At 36.2% G+C, this 22,890-nt stretch overlaps 1 protein-coding gene across 2 annotated transcripts in view; it reads right to left on the reverse strand.

Annotated features, from left to right (window-relative positions):
* Positions 1-1,239: 1,239 nt before the first annotated feature.
* LOC145690857 (uncharacterized) overlaps positions 1,240-22,890 on the reverse strand; it is a 109,487-nt gene continuing 87,836 nt past the window's right edge. Inside the window, exons 7-8 of one of the 2 annotated variants that reach the window (XM_081766222.1) lie at positions 18,203-18,384; positions 1,240-10,096 (exon numbers count right to left, since the gene is read on the reverse strand). In XM_081766222.1, coding sequence (XP_081622348.1) covers positions 9,945-10,096; positions 18,203-18,384 — 334 coding nt within the window. In that variant the 3' untranslated portion in view covers positions 1,240-9,944. The remainder of the gene's footprint in view (positions 10,097-18,202; positions 18,385-22,890) is intronic. The other variant, XM_081766223.1, reaches the window with a different exon arrangement.

Raw genomic sequence — 22,890 nt, forward strand, 5'->3', positions numbered from 1 at the left:
CCCGACTACGGTAGTTCCCATTGTATTGGAGCTATGGACCTTTAAAGTTCATTTTTTCATGTTTTCGTTAGCCTATAACTCCGAAAGGAAGCATTTGTGTACCCAGGTTGGTCTATACTTTTTGTCTTATCTTGGTGTCAGGAATCACCTCCCAAACATTGTCGATGTCCCTTCTTTTCAATTGGCTCAGTTACACCCATCACTATAGTTAATTAAAAATGAACATTTAAAAGACAAACTACAAAAACACTGTATCAGTAGGTTATGATTTCAACAGGCACACAACTACTCTGAAACATGTGTTTACAAAAACTGTGCTACTGAACGCATGTGTTGAGATATTGAACTGAAGTTTTCACACAATATTCTCAACACTATAGAGCAGCGTTTCCCAACCTTTTTCAACTTGCGGCACACTACAGGTGTAGCTTGAATTCTCGCGGCACACCCATATATATATAATTACTATTATTATTTGTAATTATAAAATACTGTGGTATTTTTATGTGATTACTGATATCCTTCATACAAAGAAGAAAGCTCGATCACTGATTTTTCCCCGTGGTAAATCATTATGCTTATTTTTCATTCTAATTTTAAAATAGAAAACAATTGCAATGAAATATAGGACTCGGGTTTTTAAAAATCCACTTTCTCTTGCGAAAACTGTATTTAACCTTTAACTACAAGGGAAGATCACTAAATAACGAACAAATAAATAAATCTTCTATACTTTTAAAACACAAATGTTGAATTTATTGAATGATATGTTAAAATTTCAAGTTACGAAATAGTTTTCAACAATAAAGAAGCAATAATGGTCATGACAATGATAAATACGTTTTTCAACATTAAAAATGTACAGAAAAGTAACACAGTATGAAACAAAATTGTAGATTTATAGTAGAGGTTCATAATAATGTGAAATACAAATATACATTTTCCCCTATGTCTTGCAATTTGGTTCCTATAAAATTAATAATTTGTTTCGATTTCCTCGCGGCACACCAGCGGCCCATTCGCGGCACACCGGTTGGGAAACGCTGCTATAGTGTTAGAAAAAACGATGGTCAGATAAAAGGCACATAGGCCTATGTGCCCTTTTCCGGATGCCACCTTAATTGTTTTCTTACCTTGGTGTGTGAACTCACCTCCCAAACGTCGGTATTGTTTTGAAAGACCTGTATAAAGGAGTTTTGGTAGGTAAACTCCCTAAAAATCAAATCAAACAACGACAAATACGAGAATTTAACGCATTTATTTCAAGAAATAAGTATTATATCAGCCAGTACGTCACATAAATTCTCCAAAATTCTGATGAAAGAACAAAACATGTTCCAATTATACGAGTATTTTTTTTTCTTTTTTTTCATATATATGCAAACTTTGTTATAAGAGCCTTCTTTCGGCTCTTGTAACTGCCAAATTAATGAATTACGGGAACACATTTCAAAGGATAAAGTAAAAAATAGAAAAAAACAATACGTAATGAATATTTATATTATGTGCATACAGAACACCATTTAACATAGAAACAAATAAATGAACGAAATACGGCAAGGAAAATCTAGAAAAAGAAGCGTATTCCCATAATCCTTATTAATATAGTTACTGGTAATGCCGTGATTTTTTAGTTATTTGCCATCACATTACAAAAGTCTCGAAAAAAAAATTTTTTTTTTTGATAGAAACATTAAATACTCTCTCTTTCTTTTTTTGTTTTGTTCCTGGAAAATAATTTAAAAATAACATGACTGAGCGAACGGGAAAAAATATTACGTAATTACAAAAAGATAAAAATTGGAGGTTACAAAAGAAAATTTAGAGCTATACACAAACCTGAGTTAGAAAGTAGCAGTGGACAGATTTGTAATAATTCTGTTTTTTGTACAAAACAGTAGAATTTCAACATTCGACCCTAATTGAAAAACATACAATAAAACAATTTTTAAGAAACACAAAAGAATTTTACACTTAAACGAACTATACCAATGCACAATGTTCATTATCAGCAAACAAACATGTATGTCCTTGTGGTATTTTCTATCAGCATATTTATTTCGGTAATTAATTAATTGTTGTAAAGATAATTTAGAAAAATTATTCATAAATAACTGCTGTTTCTGCTCTCAAATATATTTATATAAAGCATTTTCTTACAAGAAAGTTTCTGTTGGTAGAATCTGGGAAAACTAGCTAATATATATATATATATATATATATATATAGGATGTTACAAAAATGTGTCCAATATTTTAAGAAACAAAGTTCATATGGACCTGGGATCAAAAGTGGATAGTTTCGGAATTATAGGGTGCCGAAAAAGTCAAACAAGAGAAATTTTAAAAGTTCATACCTCCACTACCATGGGACCTATCGTACTTGGGTCAAGACATCACCGAGGAACTGGCAAGGAACTATCCAAATATCCATGTTTAAGAATGCTCCAGTACTTGCACCCATTTCTTAGAGAGGTAGGTGGAGAGTGATCAAGTACTCCGAAACAGCCTCTTTAAAAGTGATCGTGCAAGTACCGGAGGTTCTGAAAGATATATATTTGGATAGTTCACATACTAGTTCCTCAGTGATGTCTTGACCCGACTACGATCGGTCCTATAGTAGTGGAACTATGGACGTTTAAAGTTCACTTATTTCACGTTCTGGGCACCCTATAACTACGAAACTATACGAAACTATGCACTACCAACCACAGGTCCACATGAACTTTTTTTTTCTTTCTTATTTTGACGAGAGGAATATATTCTCAAATTAGACACGTTTTTGTAGTACCCTGTATAAAATAAATCCAAGGCACACCTGGCTACACTTACTTCGTGAAAAACGCTTAAGATTTGGGTTATTGAGTCCTATACACATCAGAATGAACTTGGCAAGTTAGACATGCATTGAACGAAGAATGTAACATGTACATGAAGTGGAACTCCCTTCGTGGCTTTACGGTTAGCGTACGTTTTTTGGTGCGGATGACCTGGGTTCGACTCCCTGTGGAACCTCATGTGGAAAACCACGTTAAACTTAAGTCCACGTCTGATTCAGTGTCTGTGCTGAAAACGACACTAAACTCTAATTTAACCAACCCACGAGCGAAAAATGAGTAGAGAAAACAAAATACGAGATACCTGCGAAATGTATTGTAAAATACGATAATAAAAAGCACTGTTGTCCACCATTTCTGTAGGAACTGCTCATCGTATCTGAGTGTTCTTCCGTAATACAGCTAAGTAGGGTTCCTTTCCTTTGTTATTCGAAAGGAGATACGAAAAACTTGAAACACTGGATTTGTACAAGTTCAAAGGAAATACTGACATTTTCTATCAAGTCTTTTCCACCGATCTGAATACAATTAAATTTAAATACAATAAACACCTACGTTAAGGATCGAATCTGGGTGTTTTACCGTCTTATGCAAAATACTACGCCAGCTACCACTTCAGAACAGTATTTTTAACACCTCAGAGACCAAAATCTTTGTTTTACGTCCTAGAGTTATACCGCCTAGGCTAAAGGAGAGATCATTAGAAATGAACGGAACGGGTGGAATGAAGAAAGTAGGAGGAAATGGGAGAGCCCCAAGAAAACCCAAGCACATGTTATTTGTCCACCACAAAGTCCACTTGGCGCGAGCTGGGATCGAACCAGGGAACCATGCACCATTGATGAACGCTCTACCGCTGAACCATCGCGGCCCCAGCTCAGAGACCAAGACTGAGCTGTATAGCTGTTTGGGTAAAGACAAATTACAAGGTAAGACCCTAAAGAATCTATCGCGGATTTGGATGGTCTAAAGCACCTCTACATGGAAAGCTGGAGATTAATCTGAGTTCGGAATATGAAAATCATGAACATAAGAACTCATCACATGAACCTCCCAAATAAGGCACTCCTGACTTGAAGGCAAGCCTTTCAGTGGTTTATAAATAGTTCGCAACGACTATAAAATGCTTTTCTTTCTTTCTTTTTTAATAAGGAAATAATACTTGTCTTGTAGGATTAATCACTTATCAACATACTGTAAATTATATTTCGTGAGTATTGTGCAGATTTTTTTCATATAAAGCAAAGTTTCTTGTGCGAGGATTTTTTAACTATATTGGTTTTATTATCTTGCACTCAAAGTACAGGAGACGGTGATGAGAAGTGAATGAAATGGTGGAATAAAGAAAGTGGAGAGGGAAACAGGAGAACCTCGAGAAAACCCACGCACACGGTGTTTATTCACCACAAAGCCCACTTGGTGCTAGCTGCGATTGAATCAGAGAATCCCAGTGCCAGAGGTGAACGCTCTACCACTGAGCCACCGTGGCCCCATCATCATCTGTGGCGAGTAGGATACAGTGACTGCACAGAAATCCATTGGGTTGTTGCTCTTAATTTGAGGGAACCTCTTTGCGGTAAGATATTTTCATAATAGTTTGGTTTTAAGTGTGTTCAATGCTTGTTCAGAAAAAGGTGACGCTACGCTATCCCTTACATCCTGATGATAAAAGAAATATTTTACTGTTTTACATTTCAATGATTTGCTTATTCTAGACACATTTATTATAATCGCTGAAGGATTATCTCCAAAAGGAAACAGAACTCGTATAACTCAAATTGGATGTAATTACTTCTTTTGACATGAATAATTCAGTAATAAACACTAAAAAAGCAATATTTTCTGTTCATATCATTCCACTCACGTTGTGTTCAGTGTCTATAAATCACTGGCTAACTTCATCACTTAATTTTAGCTAGTCCTCAGCTGGTCTAGTGGCCACTGCATGTGCTTGTGATCCTTTAGCTGTCTCCTTTTAACCTAAAGAGCAAAGCATGGGGCTTTTATTTCTTTAGCTAGTTTCCTCCTCAAACACGAATCAATGAGAAAGTACAATCTTCTGCCACACTACAAATATATTCTGGATGCCTTGAACCATTATTATTGATCAATTAAATGGTCCAGATATTCATACATCAACAAATACTATTTCTTTATTCATATATCAGCAAATACTATTTCTTTAATTTAACTCAAAACCAAAAATGAGAAGTCAATTCAACGAAATTTCGTCTCCTATCAGAAGGGAAATTTGAAAAAAAGAATTAATATATAGGGTTCATTGTTCTTCAATAAATTCCATCAGAAAAAAAATTTTTGAAATCATCGAAAGAAGTAAATTAAAAAAAAAAAAAGGAACCACAGTCGCCTTTGTCATTACAGATCGAGAACAAAACCCTTAAGCTTTGTAACGCTTCAAATTATGAAACTGCCTCCAGACTTCCGGATGTTGAAAAAACTGAATCCTTGAACACTGTATACAGATGAAATGGTAGTATTCTTACATAAATTACCCCAGATCAAACTTGCATTTCTACAATTACTTAACCCTGATGGTACCAAGGAGAGAGGGGGTGGCATGAGAGTGCTCGAACTCTCAGCCGATTGTGCTTAAAACTGTGCTTTTTTTTCCATAAATAAAAACACAAAATGCCTCATAAAAAGAGAACGTAAAATGCAAACTAAGTGTTGTAACTGCAACACACATGTAAACATGTCTGTACAAAGCACAGTATCAAAAATTACATTTCACAATTGTATCTTCTCAAGTTTCATAGAAAAATCTCCTATGATCAAAAACTTCTTAAAACTGCTAATTAAAAAATAAATTTTCTTTAATGGATTCAGTAAGACCATGCTACTGATATGCTACGTCATAGAAAATATCTTGGTACAATAAGGGTTAAAAAGGAAATGAAGGTTACATAAACCACTGAAAAACTTCCGACGTATTATCACTCATACGCATAAATAACGTTGAATAATAACGGGTAGCAGATGTGTTTCTTATACAAGGAAAACTGAGAGTTCGGAAATATTTTGTTTTCAGTCTACACTGATCAAGACGATGGTGATTCGTTGAAACAGTTTATCACTGTCTACATGATGGAATGCTTATGTTACTGATGAAAGTTTTTTTTTTTGACTATTTAAGGTATGCGTCCAATTTTGTCTTTATACATAGAGTATCGGTTGGAAAGCTGTTGAGTAATGGATCTTCGAAACTCAAAACAAAGATGACAAAATAATAGGAAAGCATGAAGCAATAGTCCTAACTCCACCAACTTAGTATAGGAAGAGTTGTAATAGTTCTTCTTTTTCTTCTTTTGCGGTGATGAATTTTGTGGGTTTTCCACGTTTGAGTACCTAATTATTTAAAAATGATATGATACTCTTTTATGAAATAAAGATGCACAGAAACAATCGAGTAAGTGCTTCTCATGAAAAATTCCCTTAAGAGCGACTTACTAAAAATAATACAAAATTTACCATTTTCCTTTTGCGTGTTTTTCATGTGAAAGGAGATAATGAAATGCAACTTACGAGAATCATAGATAATGTTATTCTACAACAGAAAATATGAACCTGAAGAATTTTTAGTGTTGCCATCCATAGAAATTGCAGTGTTGCCATCCACAAAAATTACAATGTGCCAAAATAACATTTCCCCTAAAATGTAAGTTAAGGTAGCGACTACAGGAACAAACTTAAATGCATTTGATTACGTATCATGTTGTTTTGTATCCTGCGAAGTACTTTTCAAATAACATTATTTTATTTTAATAATAATATGTTAAAACTATCTTGTTTATTACAAACTTAATACATTATTTAAAAAGTAGTTCACAGGATACCAAGACAACATGATGCGTAATCAAATGCAGTTGAGTTTGTTCCTGCAGTCGCTGCCTTAACTTAGATTTTGGGGGAAATGTTATTCTGGCAGCAATGAAAATTCTTTAGGTTTATATTTTCTGTTGTGGAATAACATCTCTATTTGTGGTAAGTTGCATTTCATTATATCCTTTAACTTATGAAAAACAAGCAAAAGAAAAATTGTAAATTTTGTATTGTATTATTTTTAGTAAGTCAGGCTGTTAAGTAAACATGAAGTAAAATAAAAAGCGGTAACAGATGAAAACAAGATATAGATCCAGAATATATCAGACGAAAACGGTATTTGAAAAAACAAAACCTCCTCTCAGAAAATATTGACCTACAACTGAACAAAAGAGCAACAAAAACATATATATGAAATTTGACATCGTATGAACGTGACGTCTGGACTGTAAAACGCAAATTAAGAATGAAAGGCGTCACAATTTGGTGATGATATATATATATATATATAAGCTGAACGTGTAGATAAGGTATCACATGAACAGTTCTGGAAAATTGCAGAAGACAATAGAGGTATATTGAAGACAATGTGCAAAAGAATGATTGGACACATTATGTGATATGGAGGCTGTGAAGACAATGCCAGAAGGAAAATTACCAGGAGGAAGGCTGCGATTGACATAAACGGACCAAATAATATAAAACGTACGGAAGAAAGGGTACGAAGGATTGGATTAATTAATTTGTGAGTTCAACGTTCCGATCACCAGCGAGACTATATGAGACGAGACGTAACTGAAAAACGTGGAATCCGAACCACATGAGCTACCGCCGGGAATCGAATCCGGATCTCCCACGCCAAAGACGCTGTCGCTAACCGCTTAGTCACGAAGAACTGAAAAGTCTGGATCATGATAGGGAAGAATTGAAAAGGTGAATCAAACCAATTACAGATGCGTGATCTAAGAAAAGGAAGACGTGAAATGTTATAAATAGTCTACTGAATTATTTCACTCCTGTATCAAGTGAAATATTCAGCTCACATTTGAAAGATTCCATATTTGGACTTGAAGAATATTTAAATATTTAGAAACAACAAAATGTTGAGGTTTTCAACTCATAAAGAGTCATTACAAATACTCAGAGCAACGTACAAGTATACCACACGAAGTTACTGAAAATCAATAATGAACCTTCGCATTACAGTAGAATACTGTTCATATGTGTGCCACTGACAGCACAAATTTATATCCTTACTCATATCGCAGAAAGAAAAGAAAATGTCTTATACTGATAACAGTAACACACATTAAAACTATTTAAACTTTATCAGAAAAACAAATCACAAATATTAGACAGGTACATAAGATATATATTATTGTCCAAAATTTGAAGCTTATCACTCACAAAAGTTTAAATAATTGTTAAACATTTTACAATGCAGCAGAATTCTGCAGATGAGTACAAAATTTGAATATAGCACTAGGTACAATACCACCTTGGAATCACATTGTTGCAATTTAATTCAACCATGTGTAAAATGCAGAAAATCAATTGTTAATCGTATATGTTGCAACATGAACACAAACAACATTTTTTTTTCAAAGTCATTCATGTAGTGTAACGAAGGAAATACTTTTTTTTCTCTTAATTGTTATTTTAAAATTAAACTCAAGATAATTATACATAAATATTTAACACGGAGCACAACAACAATTAAAAATGCCAAAACTAAAACCATTACAACTGGATACTTTATTTATTTATTTTAGCAGCACAGCAACACATCATAGATGTTCCGAAACAGAAATTAAGATTTTAAATACCACAAAGACAAACATATTAACAGCAAGGAGCAAGATATTCTACATGGAAACTCAAAGCAAAGAGCGAAAGAAAGGAAAATACATTTGCTTGTATAGAAAACATGAAGCCATTTTTGAACATCACATTAAAAAAAAAAAAAAGTTATAATTAACGATTACAGACCAAGTAACATCACCTTTTTTCCTTTTTTTTTTTTTTTTAAACAAACATCACTTTTCTGAACTTACAAACAAACACATCTCTTTGCAACTTTTATGTTTACAAACATAGAAAATAATGAACACTCCGCAGTTTTCTATTTTATATGTATATGTGTGTCGCTTTAGTTCCTTAGTTATCAACAAATATTATTTTTGTACAGTTCTATTTATTTTTTTCCTTCCACTACATTTTCTTCTTATTGTTAATATCGCACATCCGCTAGTTATTAATACGTACAACAATCAAAAAAGTCGCATTCTTGACTCGGTTATCAAGTATATAACAATATCAAGTTGCTTTGTAATACGACAATATTTTTTTTAAATTTTTTTTGTTTATTTCTGAATTCTCTCTTTCTATATATATATATTTACACACATGTTCATTAACATTAGACAAGGTCAAAAAATTTTTCCTTTCAAAAGAGAGAAAAAAAGGACCGTTCTGTCAGGTCTACGAAATGACAAGTACAATATAGTCTATACTGTGTGTTAGATTTTTTTAAGTGCTTCCGCCTCCATATATATGTATAGATATACGAATATCTTCTTTTTATACTAACACGAGGTGCCAAGAATGATATATGTATACCCCGACGAAAACAAGGCACTCCATGAGTGTATTACATTATTCATATACATATATGTGTGTTTTTATATATATATATATATATATAATGTTATTAATCTTACTTCTTTTTTGTTACTTCTTTCATACAAAAAAAATCTCAAGAAGTGGTACATATACGTGTATAGTATAGTATATAAAAAAAAATATTATAGTCACTAAAATAAACCCGCTTTTACTTTTAATATCTTCTGAAGCAACAATTATCAAAAAATCTTATCATTTGTTTCTTCAGTGTAGAAAAAACGGGGAAAGGGAGGTACAATATGTTGTCATACAGACACGTTAATATATATATAGATCTTTTTCTTTCGATATATCACACACATATCCTTCTCGTAGTTTCGTTCTTGAGTCACTGATAAGCTATCCTAGTAATTTGTTTTTTGTTTCATTAGCGCCCTTTCCCTTCCCTCATCCGAGAAACAAACCTATACAATTGGCAGAAATTCGTTTTAACAGTGAACACATTTTTGTTAAATTTTTCGCTTCAGTTCTCTCAGCATTTAGTACAGAGTAGCGTTTTTATTATTTTTTTTCTTCTTTACCACCCAATGCGATGTAACGAGAGTTTATTTCTTTTGTTTTTTACTCTGTTCTCTTGTGTTTCTCACTAACTTCTTTCTAAAGGCGACTGCCAATAGCGCGACTGCAGTGACAGCCGTTGGTTATTGGATGGTCGAAGCGGAGTGGTCACGTGGGCAGCATCCGGAAACCGTTCGTGATAGCGCTCCAGCCGCAAGTATTTTACCGTCACCAAGTTACCTGCAATGGAACGGAAAATAACATTAGAACCATGTATTTACAACACTGATTGTTTCAACACATTAAATACGAGGGTAATGCAGAAACTAAAGGCCATTTAGTTACTCAAAGTGAAAATCGCAATATTTATTGAAAAAAAAAAAAAAAACTGTTGCATGCCTGAACTCTTCCTTACTACTCTACATAATCACTTCCTACATGTAAACATTTGTCGCATCAGAATCTGCCATCAGTTCATTTAGTCAGATGGTCACTGCATTCAAACAAAAGACCGCTCACTCCTCTTTCTCTTTCCAAAGTCAAGTAGCTTCCGTAACAGCTGTGCTCATAACGCTATGACTGGAGGTTGCAAGAAGTCGTCCTTGTGCAGTTGGGGTGGTCAAAATGAACTGCGTGACTCAAAATCCCCTCAGTGTGAGTAAGAAGTGTTATTCGATTTCTGAATGCCTCAAAAGGTGAAACCGGCACCGATTTCCACCTTTTCCCTAAGTTGAAAGAGTTTCTGGGCAATGAATGCTTTGGAAGTGATGAAGAGCTGGAGAATGCGGTGGCCACTAGCTTAATAAACTGGCGGGATAAGAGTATAACATGGGAATTCTGAAGCTCATACCCAAATACAACCAGTTGAGAATGCTCCAAGAGCATTGCCGGAACGAACATGAAAAGAATTCATTTTTCTTATTAACTTCTACAGGTTTTATACCAATCGTTCTATGTAGTTTATTATTATACTCATTAAACAATTTTTGTAATACATCTATCCATTTATAATTTCCTTGAGTACTAAATTTTTTCCACATATTTTGTTTAAGAGTCCTGTTAAAATTCTATATGTTGTTTTACGAAGACATACGCTCAAAATGGAGGGCTCAAAATTGAAAACATCGCAAAATAACATCTTTCTATGACACAATGAATAATTTTGGAGCTTCGATTTAACACGGATCATAAACGTTTTGTTACATATTTCGGGTCTATGAAGGATTTTAAAAAATACCATAGTCTAATCAGTGGCGTACTTAGGATTTTGTTTCGGTGGGGCTATGCACAACACAGGGAAGCAGGGGAACAATTGTCTACCTGAGTCTGAGAATTCAATATATTTATTTATTTATTAATTACCAGATACAGCTCTGAGGCCATTTTATACTGGATATCTAACAACAACAACAATGGAGAGGATTTGGGAAGATATCGGCCAGGGCCTCTGTAGTAGGTATCATCCCGGTATTTGCCTGGTAGGGCTGAGGGAAACCCTGGAAAACCCGTCAGGATGGTCGGTAGCGGGAATCGAACCCACGGCCTCCCGAATGCGAAGCCAATGGTTTACCACTTACTAGGAAAAAACGTGAAACTCGTATGTCTGTGGAGGATCTTATCCCGGAAAATCTGAAATGACGCTCCTGCAACGCACGTTAAATATTTGTAATCTCATTTTAACTTAACTGATTTCATGTTAGAAAAATGGAAAAATTCAGTTTTATCTGTGTAAGTTTATACCTGAAAGAAAATATTGAGACAAGTTGAAGTTAAAATATACTGATTGTCGTTTCAATGGCAAGAATTGCAAACTGGTGAATCTTATGTGATATGATACACAAAAATTTAACAGTGAATCTAACCTTTTATTCTATTCATAGAAGAAAAGGGAAGCATCCACTTGCTCTATCTAATTTCCCGGGCTACTTATTCACCCCCCCCCCTCTTGACTTTAATTCAAACATTTACCTTTCTTTATAACTAAACGATGTAAATATTCCTTTGCTATAACTAAAATCCCGTTATGTTGATATACGCGCAAGTTGGTATGGAAAACCAGTTTTGCTTATCAGCTCCTCTTAGTTCTGGTGTTACTGACGACGGTCGACTTGAATCACAACAATGGTCGAAAGTATTATAGGAGAAACGAAAGAAAGTAAGAAATAAGAAAAAGAAACAGAAGAGTGAAATAGACAAAAGAAAAAAAGAACGCACTATTTACATGGAATGAAATTTGACAAATACAGTATTATTTCTGAACGAAGAGCATAAGAAAATGGAAAGTCAATGATATTCTTAGAAACGGTATGAATTATTGTTGTACGTGGAATGCAAAAACTAACAAATTTATTTGGGGGGAGGGGGGTTGAGCCCGATAGCCTTCTCTAAATAAGCCACTGAGTATAATACTTCAATGCAAAGGTCACACATTTAATGCAATTGAAGTAATAAAAGCTTCATTAACATATTAATATTGTAATTTATTGTATTAATTAATGGTGAGCACAAAAACATGTTTTTCGGTTTAGTATCAAAAACAGTTCGATTTTTTTTTATCAGACGGTAGGTGACGAAATCATTAAGTTTTACGTCCCACGTTTATGCCGGCTAGGCTAAAGGAGACGGTGATGATGAGAAATGAAATGAAATGGTAGAATGAAGAAAGTAGGAGGAAACGGGAAAACCCCGAGAAAACCGATGCACATGGTGTTTGTCCACCACAAAGTTCACTTTGCGCGAGCTGGGATCGACCCAAGGACCACATGCACCAGAGGTGAACGCTCTACCACTGAGCTACCGCAGAACTCTCAATAGGAGACGAATGCTTAATGGAAGTGAATGATTATGATACACTTAGCGGAATGAGAATCTGGGAGGAAACAGGACAACCCCACAAAAATCCACAAACATGACATATCTAATTCTGCAACAGTTAATACACTTAATCATAACTGGTTTTATATATTGTTTGGAGAAACAAATCTGAAGAACCAAATTATAATTATGCAGATGGAAATCGTTTAATACGTTCTGAAATGAGAAAAGAGAACACACAACATTTAAGTATAAAGAAAGAATCATAAAGGAACTATTCACAATTTCAACAACAATAGACAAATGCTAATTTAGGTTTGAGTTCTTTCTAATATATACTAGCGTTGATTACCGCTTCGCTAGGTTGAAATACAAACTTTAAATGCACTGTCATATGTTTGGTAAAAATGACAGTAAAAATTAAATATTACTAATGTGGACCCAATTTGGATTTAACCCTCGGACGGCCAAGTGGGGTACCTAAAGTCCCCCAGATTATTGTTTTTTGAAATCATTTTGTGTATTATTTTTTAGAGCATTGTTTCTTTAGCTCTAAGTGGAAGTGCGTCGGGACCGTAATACGGCAAATTGTGGAGGCGTTAAAATATTAAATAATACTTTTGATAAAGTGGATACTTTCAAATATTTAGGATCAATATTAACAGACGAAAATCATATTCACGAAGAAATTAAATGTCGACTAAAAGCAGGGAATTCGTGTTACTATTCGGTTCAAAATCTCTTGTCGTCGCGAATTCTGTCGAGGAATTTGAAGCTTAAAATATATAAAACGATAATCATGCCTGTTGTTCTGTATGGTTGCGAAACATGGTCGCTTACTCTGAGGGAAGAACATAGACTGAAAGTATTCGAGAACAGGATCCTGAGAAGAATATTCGGACCCAAGAGGAACGAGAATGGGGAATGGCGGAAGCTTCATAACGAGGAACTACATAGTTTATACGGTTTACCCAACATTGTTAGGGTCGTCAAGTCTAGGAGGCTTAGGTGGGCAGGTCATGTAGCTAGAATGGAAGAAAGTAGAAACGCTTTCAAAGTCTTGACTGGTAGACCCATAGGAAAACGACCATTAGGAAGACCTAGGCGCAGATGGGAGGATAATATTAAGATGGATCTCGCAGAGATAGGAATACAAAGTAGAAACTGGATCCAATTAGCTAAGGATAGAAGTCAGTGGAGAGCTTTTGTGAACGCGGCACTGAACCTCCGGGTTCCACAGGCCATAGAGTTAGTTAGTTAGTTAGTTAGTTTCTTTAGCTACGTTAATATTTTCGAAGTATGCGTATGTTCATGGTATGGTCATTCGTACGAAGATCTTGGTTTATTTTTGTAAGAGTTGGGAGACCTAAGGGCCCCCACTATAAAAATTTTGTATTCACTTTTGGTTATAGTGGGGGACCCTAGGTACCCCATTAATATTAATGGTCCTTATGATGAATTACTAAGTTACTGTAAAAGGAATTATTTACATTACGAAGTACCCTGATTGGAGTCAGTTTCACAGTTCCCGTCGGAAGGTTTTCATAAAGGAACTTTACAAGGAAATTGTACTTCCGTATGTTGTTTACCGCTTGCAAGTCACTCCAAATTTATCAAGGTAATAAATTTACCTTCTTTTTTTTTATACAAGTTTACATTTTAAGTCATGAAAATACAACAACATTTTTAATTTAAAAAATCTGACGTTTCTGTATAATGAGTACGAGATGCTGTATCAATCGGGCAGTTCAAGGTTCGAATTCCTGGATCGGCCATCATTACTCAGACTTTCCTTCTGGTCTTCAGTTTCACACAATAAATGCCAAGATATATTTCATTAGAATTAGCAGTATATATTTATGCCCACAAAAAGTAACTAAACAGTGGTGACTAATTATACCTGTACGACAGAGATATACAAACAGATAGATAGATAAACCAAACCACATGGCACACGAGTCCTAAAGAGCTATGGCCTGTCACGTGTTTTTTGTGAATTGGCACGTGATCAGCGTACCGCTACTCCCAGGCTCTACCGACCCCATACTGCGCCGCTCTGCCGACTCTTCACTACACGCCAGCCCAGACAGATATATAGACAGATGTATGTATGTATGATGAATGCAAATCATAAATTGTTTGCATATAATATATATCAGCATGTAGTAATATAGAAGTAGTCTGCCGTATATATATATATATATATATATATACAGAGTGTTCCAAAATTCCCCTGACATAGGATAACTCCGTTATTATCAGTTACAACAAAACGTAACAGGAGAAACCGCCTTCAAATATGTTGTTTTCAATCTAAAGTGAAGGAATTTTTTTTATTTTTTTTTTAATCGAACGAACCATTTGGGCTGTATATTCTTTATGCGCCCAATGTTAAATAAAAATGCAACGTTACCATTTTACAGTGAAATGGGGGGCTTGCCACCGACACGTTACCGTAAAAAATAGTAACTTCATTCACTTATGTTGTGGGTCCAGGTAAATGGCAACATTGCATCTTCATTTAACATTGGCACATAAAGAGTATACAGCCCAAACGGCTCGTCCTATTTAAAAAGTTCCTTCACTTTAGATTGAAAACATCATATTTGGAGACGGTTTCTATTCTTACATTTTGTTGTAACTGTGATAACAGTTACTATGTCAGGGGGACTTTTGAGACACCCTGTATATTATAGTTATCAAAAGAGACATAGAAACGCTCTTCCTGAGGCTTTGATAATACCTTTTATTGGAACATGCCTAAAATATGTGTCTGATGATGACACTGAAGAAAGAAAGAAAGAAAAAAACAGAAGGAAATGAAACGAACAAGGTGTTTCATGTGCGACAGAAACCAAGATACAAAGTCAAAGATTAAATGTGAAAGCTGTAAGGGATAGATATGTAGGAAGTACAGAAAGACTGTAACAACTGTGAAGTGTAACAACTGTCCATAAAATCTGAATGTAAAAAAGGATAAATTGCGAAGAAGATATGTAGCGAGATATACAATATAGATAGTAACACCGTATTACTAAAACGTTGTTATGAAAGTAATGTTTGGATTTGCACGTATCTCTTAACATTATCAAGTCAAAATAGACATATAGACACTGCAACAGGAGTTCTGTAAAGAAAACAAGGCAATAAGAACAAATTTAATAGAATTTCTAATGGGGTCACTTCACCGTTTATGTCATAATTTTGAGCTTGGCTGTGCGAGGGTTAAACGGCATCGAAGTGTCACTCTTCATTTCAGCGATCCTGAACACTACGGATTCGACACTAATATCGGTCATTTTCGGTCAGTTTTAAATATCTCTCCCTCCTCCTCTCCTACGTTGTACGTCAGTGAAATGATACAAACACTCACATATCTGAACCTCATCTATGTTGAAAATTTAATCGTGATCGGTCGGGTAGTTCACGCGGTGCGAAGTTACAAAAGTAGTCACTTTCATTTTTATGTATTCTTCTACCTCTCCCTCTCCTCCCCTCCCCTCCCCTACGTTGCACCGTTAAATTGAAACCATCCCAGGCCCGAACCTAATCTATGTTGCAAGTTTGATGGAGATGGGTCTCGTGGTACAAAAGTTATTCAGTTTATTTTTATATACCTCCGCCCCCTCCCTTATCGTCAAGGAAAATAATAAAAACACTCCCACACCCCAATTCATCTATGTTGAAAATTTGATCGAGATCGGTCGGCTGGTTAAGCGGTGCGAAGTCACAACCATAGTCACTTTCAGATATATATATAATGAGCTTAGAAAAGCCTCCGAAAATGTGAACTGTTATAATACATTGGAAAAATACGAGTTTAGTCTTTTTATTCATTTAAATAAAATATAAACAATTAATTTCTTTATATTTAATTACCTGAAGGTCTAAACATGTTGGTTAAGGTTCATGTTAAAGCTTTTCTGAAAAAGCTATATTTTGAATTTTTTCAAAAGAATCATTAAAAAAAATATTCGGCCCCTTATGAATATACCCCCAAAGGTTTTTTGGGATTAGTATAGGATCATTTGTTACAAGAGTTTATATTCTCAAACTTAAAGAGTTACAAATTCTGTTAATTTAGGATTTTCTAAAATGGAGGGAAATACTCTTTCTACTATCTCAGAAATTACAAGTATGCAAGATCACAAGTATCAGAATTGTAAAAGATCATGGCCTTCTGATGGTTTGGGATATTTTCTCTTGGCAATATTTGGGACTTTTGTACATATACCACACACCCTCAATGCATCGAAATACAAAGATTTGCTGCGCGATCACTTCACTTGTTTTTGCCCCCTTATGCGGATGAAAATGGAGTGTACAAGCAACACACTCCTGTTACGACTTTTGTTCGCTAACGCCTGATTTGAAAAGCACTTCACTGATTCCTGCTTCCTGAAAATGGTCACCGAGAAGTCAGGAACTAAATCTCATTGAACACCACTGGAGTACTTTGGGAAAAAATGTGTGCAAACACATCATCCATCACCGACGTCCTTGCTTGATTTTATAGGCAATTCTGGAAGATATTTGGCAAGTCATACCTCCAGATTACTTTCGTCGAGTTGAATCCATGCCTCGTTACGTGACAAGTTTTCAAGTCCAACGAACCAGCAACTCTTATTAATCAGGTGTCCCTAATTCAGTGGCACTTACGTGTATTTATAAACTGTCACTTTTTAAAATAGTTTTAGGGAACAGAGATGGCTGGTGAGTATCTGTTTGGAAAATAATCAGTACAAAAAATTGGTCGTGGTTGCATCCCAACTGATACAACAGGCTAGTTAGCGTAAGATTTATCACTTGGATACTTCTGTTAATCTGTCGTTTAATGGTGTTCATCCACAGCCACTACGAAAAATCCAAATAATACTAACACGTAAGCGAGCATGAAACCACAGACCCTTCGCACAAATTGTAGCACTTCTTGTTATTCCGTCTACTTCGTATTTCCACTCCTAACAGTATAACTAACAAAAACGAAATATTGATCCTGGGTTCGATTCGTGGTGGGACCACTCGGTCGAAAAAGTGTAAAAAGCTTTTTCAGGCCAGCCATCCTGAATGAGGTTTTCCTGGGTTTTCCAAACTGAGAATGAAAATGTAGGAGGAAACAAAATAACCGCACGAATATCTATCGACACTACGTCCACACAAGTTTACACGGCCTAGGGCAGAACTAGGAAGGCTTCGCATCACAGGTAAGCACTCGATCTCTGCGCCACCGTGCCTCTAAAAATGGGTTGTGTGATATGTTAAATGGAAAAATACTAAACGACGCCGAAAAATTTCCGCATTTTCATTTGTATTTCGCTTCTGGTTTCGAAGCACTTGTTGGAAATTTTGCAGCATATCCTTTGAGAAATATTCAGATCACGGAAATTAAGATATCACCGCGATTTCTTGTACACATCTATATCGATTTGTGTAATCGTAACTAGGTTAATTGATCCACATCCATCCTTATTTTACTTGCTTCTTTTTCAGAAAATGCAACATTGTAACTATCCTAGCTCTACATATACCTACCATCAAACCACCAACCATGAAGGGCCCGGAAAGCCTTCCCGGCATCCTCCTGCGAGGCACATTTCACATACACACAGCCTTCATTTGAAGATCGATCCACTTCGATGTGCATTATCTTCACGCCTTCACATTTCTCAAGAATCGCGTCCTGAATCCGCACTGGCCATTGCTCACCGTACTCTCTGTACCAAAAATAATACAAAATTACTTCTCCAGTTTTAGAAAAAATCGCACTTTTAAAATGAACAGAGAAGTTAAAGCTACATCTACATTTCTAATACCAGAGCAAGACCCAATAAAAAACGAACAAAATCTATTTTACTATATGTCACAAGGTCTGTCTGAACAGTATCGGGACTGTGTTTCTAATTACGTGGAAAAGCGAAGGGGTGGGGGTGGGATGCGAGCCGTGTGAGCAGTTGTTTGTGTAGTGTCATCACGAATCAAGATGGAGCTCACGATTGTCCACCAATATGCGATCAACTTATGTGAATTTAGAAGATTGAGGGTTCGTCCAATCTGAGGGAAATCGTCGATACCTGGACTCCCCACCACGACAATGCGTCAAGTCACACGTCGGTACGCGTAAGGGAATTCCTGGCGAAGCTCAACGTGGCAACGTTGCCTGAGCCTCCTGACAGTCCACACCTGGCGCCAGACGACTTCCTTCTCCTCCCTCAGATGAAACAGAGCCAGAAGATGCCAATTGCAGACTTTAAGAAGGCGTACCAAATATAGGAGAAACGGTAGCAACGATGTACTGACGCAATAGGATCTTTGAAGAATTTTAAGCCACTCCGTGAATGTAGTCCTGATACTTCCTCGACAGACCCTGTATGTTCGTGAAACATTAAACGCGAATTCTAAAGTACTGAATCACTGTGTTACCCGTCTACTGCAATATAAATGTAGTCTCTGTTGTACTTCTTTCCATGTTGGTTGGGTTTTCTAATGGCAGAATGTATATATAAAAAAGAAATCAAATCCAATGAAAAACTATCCATGTAATGTCAAAGGTAATATGCAAAGTTTGAAAGGAAAATATGCAAAGTCTGAAAGGAAAACGGAACACAATTATTAATCAAAATTACTACATTCTATCATAAAAATCCTTGTTATCGTTATAGAATAAACAGTACAAGGAAATAAAGACTACGTATTCTTTTGCTACAACAACAATACACACGGGTGCAGCACATATATCTGCATTTAAAAGTTTACACAGAATAACAATCAACGACTGAACTGGGTATAATCTGGGTCGCTACGCTAGCTACGAAACTCGTGTCATCTGATAAATCACTTAACGAAAAAAAAAAAAAAAAAAAAATCTTTATATCATAGGATGCAAATTGAATATGCACTAAAAAGCATTCACCCAAGATTATCAACCTGTAAACGTTTCGGTAGAATGTTATTGCCTTCAGCAGATATCTTTTTACAAAACTAACGTTATCTGTGCAACTACGAGGCGTAACCAGAAACTAACTTTCCAACGCGTCTCATAGCTAGGAACTGCGTGCACGTGAGAGAGTAAGGACCTAGCATTGCGCATGCGCCAGCGGAACTTCCCTAGTCCTCTCAGTAGCGCCGCAGTAGTGGTTGAAGATGGACGTTCCTATTCCAGCTCCTGTTGTATGTGAAGTGCGAGTAGTAATGAAATTTTTGAGACACTGCGGAAATTGAGACGGGCCATTCAGAACAAGCGGCCTAGCATGCTTAGTACTGGCGTTGTCCTGCTACACAATAATGCCCGCCCACACACAGCTCGCCAGACAACAATTTCCTGCAGTAGTTCGGGTGCCACATTTTAAATTATCCACCGTACAGTCTGAATTTCGCTCCGAGCGATTACCATCTGTTCTTACACCTCAAGAGATTCCTGTCAGCATTTTCAGAATGACGGAGAGGAGGAGGAAGTTGTCAAACAGTGGTTCTAATCTGAGGCAGTCGCGTTCTATGACACAGGTATAGACAAGTTGGTCCCACGGTACCGTATGACAAATATCTGAATTCCGGTGGGGAGTACAATAAATGTTTCCATTCAATTCTGTTTTGTTTCTGTTCAAGGGCTTTGGGGAAGTTACTTTCTGGATGAGCCTGATGCATCTCGTTGATTCTTATCTTCCTAGTAGCATTACTCTTCTTACTCCCAGTAGTCCTTCATAAAACTTCCCTTGTACCTACCAATGCTTCTTCATGATTAATAACAATTACAGAAACGTTCCTAGTTTCGCTTGTTTAAACTATACTTTATCTTACTCAACTAATAACGTAATAGTCGAAGGGAAGTACTAACACTAGAACTAATTTGTATCCCATCAACATTTCTCAAAAACTGAGATATACATGGTAAAAGAAAATGGATTCCTTATGAGCAGACAAGTAAAAAAAAGTCCATATGACTATATGTCGGGAAAAGCATTGTTACAGAGTTACGGTCATTAAGCCGCCTAACGATGAGAAATAGTCACATTCTGGACGCCCATCAATGTGACTCAATTTAAACCTCAATAGCTCAACACCTAATTAAGCTAGGAAGGTAATTTTGGTATCAATGTATTCCTGAAGGATGAACTACAAGTAAATCACATGTATGTACGTCGTATATGTCCTCGAGTGAGTCTGTATCCATATCACCTACAGTAAATGCAGTCTTTGGAGCCGACTATCTGCCGCGAGTACACTTTTGCCAGTCATACTTCCAGACATCTTCAATTACCATAATGTACACACGGAAAAGAAAGTATTTGACAGTTAACAAATTTTCTTTTGCCAATAACTCGGGAACAAATTAATTAATTTGAATATTTTTGTTGTTATCCTTAGAATAGTTATAACTTGACAACTTGCTGAAGTCGGTACTCTATAGGTTAATTTATTGTTGAGTTATTAGGAAAATAAGTTTTGTTAACTGAAGAATACTTCCTTTCGTGACTGTACATGTTTAATTGGACGATAATCCTCACGCGATTAGTCCTAGAAGACATCAACAACAGTTTGCTCTCAGTGTGTGGTGCGGTATTGTCGGTGACACTTTACTAGGCCCACACATACTCCCACAGAGGCTGATGGGAAACACCTATCGAGGCTTCCTCGAAACCCACATTCCGGATGAATTGGATAACTTGTCCTTGGCTCTGCATCCATCCATGAAAATGCATATGAGTGGAAAGCTTCATCCTTCAGGAAGACATTGATACCAAAAATTATCTTGCTAGCTTAATTAGGAGCTGAGCTATTGAGGTTTAAATTGAGTCACGTTGAGGGTGTCAAGGATATGACTACTTTACGCTGTCAGATGGCTCAATGGCCGTAACTCTGTAACGATGCATTTCCCGAACTATGGTCATATGAACTTTTTTTGTTTGTCCACCCATAGGGAATCCACCCCTGAAATTTTGCCGTACCTTTTTGTTACACTCTGTATTTCCTTTTCAATCACTATATTCCTTTATACTAGCAACATATTAGTTTTGAAGAGCACGGAAGTTGAAGAGCTGAAATTTCTTATTGCATTCAATTCACAATATTTCTTTCCATTTTCATATTTTACAGATTATGTTGACATTTGTGGACTTAGTACATAATTTTAGTTATTTTTTGAGGTATGTACTTTCTAATAAATAACGAGAGAAATATTTTATTCTGTGGTGTTGATGGGAATTTAAAACACAATGCTTCAACAGTACGTTAACATAAAATTGATTTAGGCGCATACAAAATTTGGTGGTGGAAGTGAGGCAAGGTCCGCTATGCAAACACATTCTAAAGTGCTGGGCTGCTCTATGTGAAAAACTCTTACAAGATGACCAACAGCTAATGGTGTTAGTTATTGCTCAGAATTTGCAATTTTATTGCCCTTTCAATATTAATAAAAGCCGGGTACGAATTTTGAGATAGCAGGGTGGCGACAAAACTTGCGGGAAAGAATTCTCTGACTTTTCCCGGTTTAGCAGATTTTTTAAATTTCCCTTATATGTAATTAGCCATACAGACTATCCCATTTTCATGGAAAATAATTATAAAAACAAATACAATGTGTTTTATTATGCAATTACAATACATTTACCCAATACTTCCTGGGTAAGTAGGAACTAAGAAATCTTCCCTGCAACATGAATCTGTAGCGTTAGTCACATGTGAGAGTTTCATCACATGAAAGGAAATTTTCTCAGCCTCTATAAGTGTACCGCCACGAGCTGCTGGAACATCTTTAAATAAAATCTTTGAGTTTTACGTCCCACGGTTATGCCAGTTACGCTAAAGGAGACGGTGATGATGAGTAATGAATGAAATGGTGGAATGAAGAAAGTGGGAGGAAACGGGAGAACTCCGAGAAAACCCACGCACACGGTGTTTATCCACCACAAAGTTCACTTGGCGGGGACTGGGATCGAACCCGGGACCCCAAGCACCAGAGGTGAACGCTCTACCACTGAGCCACCGCGGCCCCTTATCTTTAAATGAGTTATGTGGAGATCTTATAAATAAATTTAACGATTCTCCACTTCGTTATTTCCACTGCAGCCTTAGAGGCAGCGGTGGCTCAGTGGTAGAGCTCTCACCTCTGGTTCATGAGGTCTTTGGTTCTATCCCAGCTCGCGCCAAGTAAGCTTAGTGGTGGACAAGCACTGTGTGCGTGGGTTTTCTTGGGGTTCTCCCATTTCCTCCCACTTTCTTCATTC

Source organism: Thermobia domestica, chromosome 7 (genome assembly GCF_964235325.1).
Source record: "Thermobia domestica chromosome 7, izTheDome1.hap1.1, whole genome shotgun sequence".
NCBI lineage: Eukaryota > Metazoa > Arthropoda > Insecta > Zygentoma > Lepismatidae > Thermobia > Thermobia domestica.